The 8,836-nt window shown below is 33.7% G+C and overlaps 1 protein-coding gene across 1 annotated transcript in view; it reads right to left on the bottom strand.

Moving 5' to 3' along the window:
* LOC106458455 (PDZ domain-containing protein GIPC1-like) overlaps window positions 1–3,688 on the bottom strand; it is a 42,148-nt gene extending 38,460 nt beyond the window's left edge. The window contains exon 1 of the mRNA XM_022384662.1: window positions 2,989–3,688. Within this exon, the coding sequence (XP_022240370.1) occupies window positions 2,989–3,264 (276 nt within the window). The 5' untranslated portion in view covers window positions 3,265–3,688. The remainder of the gene's footprint in view (window positions 1–2,988) is intronic.
* Between the last annotated feature and the right edge of the window lie 5,148 nt (window positions 3,689–8,836).

Here is an 8,836-nt window from a genome sequence, read left to right as displayed (position 1 = left end):
TTCTTTTTCCTCTAACAACTGTTGTAATTTCTCTTCTTGTTTAATTTCTCGTTCTTCTTGTTTCTTTTCTTTTTCCTCTAACAACTGTTGTAATTTCTCTTCTTGTTTAATTTCTCGTTCTTCTTGTTTCTTTTCTTTTTCCTCTAACAACTGTTGTAATTTCTCTTCTTGTTTAATTTCTCGTTCTTCTTGTTTCTTTTCTTTTTCCTCTAACAACTGCTGTAATTTCTCTTCTTGTTTAATTTCTCGTTCTTCTTGTTTCTTTTCTTTATCCTCTAACAACTGCTGTAATTTCTCTTGTTTATTTTGTTGTTCATGCTGCCACTGTTGCATATTTTCTTGCAACTGCTGTTGTCTCTCTTCTTGTTTCATTTCTTGTTTTTGTATTGCTGCCATCAAGTCTGCTAAGCTGTAGTTTGATTTTCCGCCTCTCGTTTCCATTTTTCTTCTCTTTTTTTTTTCTATCCCACTCTCTGACACCAATTTGTTACGTCTCCGTTTGTTAATTGATTTTCCGTAACTTCGTTCCGACGAAACTTAAGCGACACAAGTTCTTTCTTAATAAAAACTGGTTTATTCTTTCCAAATATAACTTTACCGATACACTCAACTTCAACAATCGCGCTAAACAAACGCTGTAATGTCTCTCGTGCTCTCTGACTGCAGTTCAATTACTCACTGTCTATACACACCTTCCCGCGTCACGTTGTCCCCTCTTATATATATCCGCCTACCCTATATCTAGTAAGAACTTGAACATTCGCCAAAGTACATGATAGTTCTAGAAACGTTGCGTCATAGTAGTCATGTGACTCGCTGACGCAACAGTACTATACATATCATCAGCTGCTTGGACAACAACGGTTTCGGTGTGATCTATATTAAATTGTTGAACTGTAATTTTTAAATCAATTTATTTAAGTCACTAAGAAAGAGAAATAGGCTTACGATTTTTTGAATTATAAAAATATTTGACTCACGGCTAATTGTAAGCGGATTAGACTGCTATACTAAACAATTACGAGCATAGCTAATAATTTATTATGTATATATTATTTATTTATCGAAGAGTTAATCGAATTACTTCAAAAATCAGTTGTATAAATTCCAAATGATGTTTTTTTGTTGTTTTCCTAGAATAAGCTACTTTTATCAAGTACTGTTAGCATTGAATATCTGCGGTATATAAAACCCCTCTTACGTATCAAAACAAAAATTACAGTGATACTAAAAGACACAAAAAATAAATATTTTAATGTAATGTCAGTTTACCAAACCTTTATGTGAACATGTAATGAGAATCACGTGTTGTTCTACTCGTGTTCAAGGGCAGCCACTATTTGAAGAATTAATTAATTAAGCACAAAGTCGGAAAGAGAAGCTGTTTACAACATTTTTATTTACTAACTAAAACCTAACTTAATGCCATGACTTAACGAGTTAGCTAGAAAAACACGTCATTATTTGCCCTTCAATGTATATTTAATAACTTAATATCCTCGGTACATTATTATTGTTATTATTATACAAAGAATTTATTATGTTACGTATTAGAATTTCAAATGGTCTGAACTTGAATTTAACTACTAATTTTAAATTTATCAATTAACTTAATTTCAGACCATTTGAAATTCTAATACGTAACAAAGTGTATTAGTAACATATAGTCTAACGAATTGGAGATTGTAGTCCGTAGTTTCTCACCGTACTGGTAAATTACAAATATAAAATGTGTTACATACTTAAACAGAACACGGTGTGTGTAACATGGTAGCTTAAATGCCACTATTTTACTCGTAGGAAGGTGAGCCATAGTACTATCGAAGAAACTTTAACAAAACTGTCCAATGGCATGCGTTCCATTTGACCGTATTGCCATGGTGATGTACGTGTTCAATCCCTAAACGTAAGATGAACCAAACCAACGAGTGAAACCCGATATAAAGCTGTCTGTAATTGGAGCGTGATTTGTTATGTTTGAAGTGTAAGTGAAAGACATTGTTTCAACGTGAATTGCACACACACACACACACGTTATACAAAAAGTCTCGAATTTTATTTTATTGATGTGTCTCCTACAACTAAATTCTGTTACAGTTTATAATTGTGTGTAGCTCAGTTTCTGTATTTTTTCAGTTATCAACTGATGATTGATTATATTAGTATTATTACTATTCCCCCCCCCCCCATCAGAAACTAATGGTTGGTTAGCCTCAGTTTAGAATAAAACATCAACCATGAAATGTGATGCATCATTCCAGTTTGATTCATGAAGTAGAAAATGCACCATAAAGAATAAGGATATTAAATATTATAGACTTAACATAGGCGGGTGTTTTTTGGCTAGGGTTAACCGACATATTTTGCTTACTTACTATACTAATTACTTTTGTGTGGTGGTGGTGGGGGGGAGTAAATCTTTTATTGTAATTCCTTAATACAAACAACAACAAAAAAAGATTAAAATCTAACAAATTCCCCAAAAATCTGATAAATTCTACTGTTAAATTTATACGTATATATATTTTTTATATTTATTGCAAAGTAAATTAAAGGAAACTGAATCTGGTACAGTTAACAAATGACCCGATTCTAAGCAAGCTCAAAAAAAAAAAAAAAGAAAGAAAGAAAAAAGAAGCTAGAACAATACAAGTGTGTCAAGATAAAATAAAATAAAAATGTCTGAGAACTCGTGGATAACTATACTCTAACGTATTTAGTAAGAATTGAGAAAATATGCTATTTTAAGCATAAAAGACTCCAGCCATTAAACTGACCATTGAGTGACACCAGTTCTTTCTCATTACGTGTTTTTCTTAGCATACTGATCGACCAGCTTAGCATACACTTATCTTGAAATTTACACAAAGAGCGTAAGATCCATAGAAAGAAGATTGTACAGTGTATAAGAATTACAAAAACTATACTTCGATCGTCAAACATTAAAGCATATGTTTTCAAATTAGTTAGTCATTAATTAGGCCTCACCTCTGAAACAGGGAAATCGTAACATTCTGCAATTTTCTGGTATAATTCCCGGATGTTGGTGAAGCCTGATATAATCCCTGTTGGACTACCTTGGGCTTGCTGACAATGGAACACTAGTTTGGGTTTCTGAACAGGTAACTTGTCAGTGGTTTCTTCTTTCGATAGCTGGTTCGACCCGTTCTTCATTTCATTCTCGTTGTTCGGCGGCTCCTGGATGTTTTCCGACGAAACTCCATTTTCAACGTCCGTCTTTTTCTTTTTACCAAATAATGGCATAACGAATAAAGAAGTTAATGAAAAAATGTATCGCAAGTTCAAGTAATTAAGAATTTTTTTGAATCCAGTTTCTCTTCAGAAACGCGCTGTACTGTGTATGCTTATGACGATTGTTAAAACCTAACGCTCAGTACAGCTACGAACACTCACCATAGCCACCTGGCGGTCGTTATTACGTCCGTCTAAGTACTAATCTGATCTACAGATGTAGGACACCTGCTTGGCGTTCGCCGGAAGTATACGCAAAATTTAAGCGTGGCTTGATCTAACAACGACAGGTATGAACAGCATTTGTCAATATAAGCTATATACATTGACACAGGAATTTAAAAACAAAAGAATGGCATAAAAGTGCATACTGATACAAATGATAATATACCCAATGAAATATTTAACATTATGTGCATTTTTACATACACTGATAGTCTCCACATACAAAGAACCTATACAACAATTTGTGAAACTACAGACTCGACTGACGTCATTCCGCTACCTGAAACCAGACGTCTGTGAACACTGTATGGCCTTTGGCGTAAACAATGAGTTAGCATGTGTTACTGAATGCTGGTTATTCAAGTTTTAGACATCTCAGAATCGTAAGCTTTTAATGTCATTTATTAACTGCTATCCAGTTTTTCCATTACTAAAACAACTGGTTGTTGCCATCAATATTGAAAAACAGTTTTTCTGTTTTGCGTTACAACAAACGTAGATATCAAAATGCATTAGAAAGCTAATTATTGTTTTCGTTAAAAGGCCTCTTGGTGGTTCAGCGGTGAGTTTGAGGGATTATAACGCTAAAAATCGGGTTTCGATACCAACGTTGAGCAAAGCTCAGATATACTTTTGTAGTTTTGCAAAATACAAAAAAAAACAGCACTTTCGCCAAGTATATTTCTGTTGTCTTCTTTTAATTAAATAAATAATTTGTTTATCCTGTTAAAATTGAAAGTGTTCTACACGTATTTGTGTAGCAAAATATCTTATTATAGCGGCGTAGACAAAAATCTGTAATGGCTGGGGTACCAGAAATCTATAATGGATGGGGTACTAGAAATCTATAATGGATGAGGTACCAGAAATCTATAATGAATGAGGTACCAGAAATCTATAATGGATGAGGTACCAGAAATCGATAATGGATGAGGTACCAGAAATCTATAATGGATGATGTACCAGAAATCTATAATGGATGGGGTACTAGAAATCTATAATGGATGGGGTACCAGAAATCGATAATGGATGGGGTACTAGAAATCTATAATGGGTGAGGTACCAGAAATCGATAATGTTTGGGATACTAGTTTTGGAGACAAAAATGTAATGTTCGTTATTAAGTTCAAAACTATACAATGGGCTGTGTGTATTCTGGCCATCGCGGGTATGGAAATCCAATGTTTAGCTTTATGAGTCCCCAAGCTTACCACTTAGCCACAGGGGGACTAAAGAGAATGAGTAGCATACCTCTTCAGATAATTTTTTTAAACCAAAAAACCCACCTCACACCCACTACTTGCGCTCATGAATCAAAACAGAATATATACTAAGGTATATAACATCGGCAGAATACGGTTTGCTATTTGTTTATTAAAAACCATAAAATCAATAAAACTTTTAAATTTGAACAGAAACAAAACAGTGTCCCTTGTTGACGTAGCGACCCCCTAAAAATGTGACCCACAATTTTGTTGAGCCTGAGTTAGTGAAACTGAGAGTGGTTTGAGAAATTAAATGAAATTAAACTGACGTGAGAATATGCAGGGGGTAATTAAAAAACAGAAATCAATAAATTTGTAAAACTGATGGTTGCGGACAAAGCTACACGTAGGCTATCTACACTAAGCGTTCCTTATTGTGGACTGATAGACTAAAGGGAAGCAAGACAGTCAGCGACATCCTTCACGAACTCTTGGTCTTCGCTAATCGCATAGTTGAGGTTTGCCAGTAATTACTATAACTAATCCATGGCCGTAAAGTTCAGAGAACGGTTTCGTAGACTATGGACCACCAGATTTACAGTCTGACACACCACTTACCCATGCTCGACCCCTGTAAAGGCGCAAAAGACATACAAACAAACAAGAAGAGGAAAAGGTGTGATAAGATAAAGAAATGAAACACTGGTTAAGTTTGAAAGCTCCATGGTTGCACCTATCTCCATCCTTACCTTTTTTCTGCAATCTGTAACAACATCTCAGATACCATCTTGATGACAATAAAAAATCACTTAAGACCTCGTACTTTCTGGTGAAAGATTGTTAGTTTTATAAATGATTGTAAATAAAATAAAAAATCCATGCCTGAAATGACTTTCATTTAAAATAGTGACTCATTCATACTAGTGCATCCAGGATCACCTGGGGGAGGAGGGGTTCTAATCAGCCTGGCTCCAGAATATGCAAGCGCTAAGTAGATATTCCAGATAGCTTATTAAAAGAAAGCTTAGAAGAAATTGGGGGAAGAAATTATTATTTCTAGTTTGTTTTTCAAGAACAATTATTTTTGAAGTTGTATTTTAATATTGAAAAGTTAAAACTTGTGATCACTATTTGATTAGAGAATATGCTGTATTCTATTATCAACTAGAAAAATGAAAAGACTGGATACACTAGTTACATTAAATGTACAATAACTTTATCTTCTCTTGAAGTCTTATTAATGTGCCCCCCCCCCCCCAGTGGCACAGCGGTATGTTTGCGGACTTACAACGCTAGAATCCGGGTTTCGATACCCGTGGTGGGTATAACACAGATAGCCCATTGTGTAACTTTGTGCTTAATTAAAACCAAACAAACACACTCTTAAATGTATGTATAAATATTTTTTGAATTACGAACTCTGTTAACCTACTCAACTACAATTTGACCAGCAGATGGCAGCAGTGCTTCTAACAAAATATTTTAAAGATCTGTCGGGAAAACAAAACTGGTGCCTTTGAAGCATTGTTTGTTGTTAAGCACAAAAGATTCACAATGGGTGGTTATCTGTGCTTGGCCCATCACGTGTATCGAAACTAGATTTTTAATGTTATAAGTCCACAAATTTACCGCTGAGCCACTGGGAGCGCTTTGGAGCAAAGGCTAATTTAACAAGTGTATTCATTCATAACCTACAAACAAATTGGCACACCTTTTCAGTGACAAAGAAGATTAAATAAAGTATAAGTAGATCAACAGATAATTTCATAAATGACTTACTCAAATGTACATCTTACAAGATAGTCTTAGGAAGATAATTTATTTTGTTATTATTTTAGACAGCTTGCCGGCTGCATAATTTACAAAAATAAGTTACTAGGATTAATACCGAATATTCTAGAAATTCTATATAAATATAAGATCACTGTGGTGAGTAAAAGACATCTCAAAACACCATACATATTACATAGGAAGATAGTTCAGTGGTAGTTCATAGGAAGGTAGTTCATACGGTAGTTCAGCGGGATAATCAGTTGTAATTCAATGAGCTTTATGTAATTCAATGAGCTTTTTGTAATTCAATGAGCTATATACAACTAATATCACCAAGTCTTGCTTTTTTTCACATCTTATATTTATTAACCCCAAAACATTTCTTGCTTAACACAGTTAAGTCGAAGAATTTGTTAATTTATCCAGTGATTTATCAAAATCGCTACTCAGAAGATTTCAAAGTTTAAAAAACTCTCGAAAAATTTACATTTGTTAACAACAATATATTCTATGTATGGTTAGAAGTATATCAAAAATATGAGGCTGTTTGTAACACATATTTTTGTGCGCAACATGATAAGTTTGGAAGGATAGATAGATATATAAATGAATTTGTTGAATTTGCTTTTCCAAAAGTTTGTCACAGTGAACACATAGAGAGATCACGGAATAATTATACCCGAGTACTAAAATTGTGGTTGAAAAACATAATTTGGAAAAAGTAATGAAGTTTTCTATAACTCAGGCACAATATATGCATTTTAATAATTAAATACAGCCTTCTGTATCGAAAACTGGACAGCTTTTGGTTCTTTGTAATGATGACAAAAGCAGAAGTAGCAAATATAATTGGTTTTTATACTGCAGCAAATCTAGAAATCTTATTCTATGTCTACCAACTATCATATGCTTCGTTTTTACTCGATTTTCTAACTACAGATGACAGCACCAACCAAAATAGTGATATAATATTAGAACTTAATTATCGTCGACGATCAAACTGTCTATCAAAACCATAGAAATATTAGAGCTACATAAACCAATATACAATAAAAGAACTATCCGGTGCAAGAGAAGTATTTCCTATCAATATTTAATACTTCTATAAACCGGGCTATAGAATTAGTAATTACATTAAGCGCCATCTATCGCCCAGTAAAGATGAACATTTTTCCCTATCAAAATATTATATCGAAAACAGCATCTTACTCATGTAAAACAGTCGTATGTAGAGTGAATAACGGTCTAATTTAAAAGTGTTGATATAATATTCAAAACATGCTATCCATGGAATAAACTATCGTTAGAAAGATAATTTCCTCTAGTTTTCATGAAGGCCGAATTTCAAAAGTTCGGTCTGGTTTGGTTGCAATACAGGTTTCCAACCTCTGTTTGATAGGCTTACAACGTGTAATGTGGTTATAACCTTCAAATACATAAAATATACTTTATATAAATGAACTTGTGAGTGTGACGTAAACATATAATATGTCTGACTTAAGTAAGAAGATTGAATTACAGCAAAATTTTTTTCTCACAGAAGTTCAATAACTCCCAGGTTTGTGAATATACTTCCTTATAATTTATCTACAAATAGTTTACCATTTTAAGGTGTTTGGACTCTCGGATCTCTTTCCTCGCCATTTATCTACAGAGAATCTGTCTTCCGAGAATGCTTGGGTAATCGAATCTTTTTACAAATGTTTTATCTACAGGAAGTCTATATTCTGAAAACATTTGGGTTATCGAATATTTTTACTAGGGTTTAACTAAAGAGAGTCTATCTTCTGAAAATATTTGGGTTATCGAATATTTTTCAAGTTTTTTAACCTAAAGAGAGTCTATCTTCTGAAAATGTTTGGGTTATCGAATCTTTTTACTAATGCTTAACTTAAAGAGAGCCTATGTTCTGAAGATATTTGGGTTATCGAATCTTTTTACAAGTGTTTTATCTACAGGAAGTCTGTTTTCTGAAAATGTTTGGGTTATCAAATCTTTTTACTGGTGTTTATATTAAAGAGAGTCTATCTTCTGAAAATTTTGGGTTATCGTTTAAATTCCTCAATTAGGCATAATTGTCTTAGTTTGTCGAAACTGTTGCCAATATGCATAGAACTGCACCATCGTTCAAAATAAACCTCTTTTTCGTGGGCAAATTTCATATAAGTTTGATTATCTTGTTTGCGATGAAACCTAAACTTTTGGCGATAAGCCTCCAGTACTAACTCGTATGCTTTGAGAGTAGCCACTTTAACCTTATCATAATTCGAACACTCTTCTAGAGAGAGAGCAGCATAAGCTTCTTGTGCTTTACCAGCTAAGACACTCTGTAATAATAATGAACATTTTTCGGTGGGCTATTCCATGGTTTGGGCAACCCT

This window comes from Limulus polyphemus, unplaced genomic scaffold, assembly GCF_000517525.1.
Source record: "Limulus polyphemus unplaced genomic scaffold, Limulus_polyphemus-2.1.2 Scaffold466, whole genome shotgun sequence".
Lineage (NCBI taxonomy): Eukaryota > Metazoa > Arthropoda > Merostomata > Xiphosura > Limulidae > Limulus > Limulus polyphemus.
Note: the sequence above shows the minus strand (reverse complement) of the source record. Positions and strands in the feature narration are given on the sequence as shown.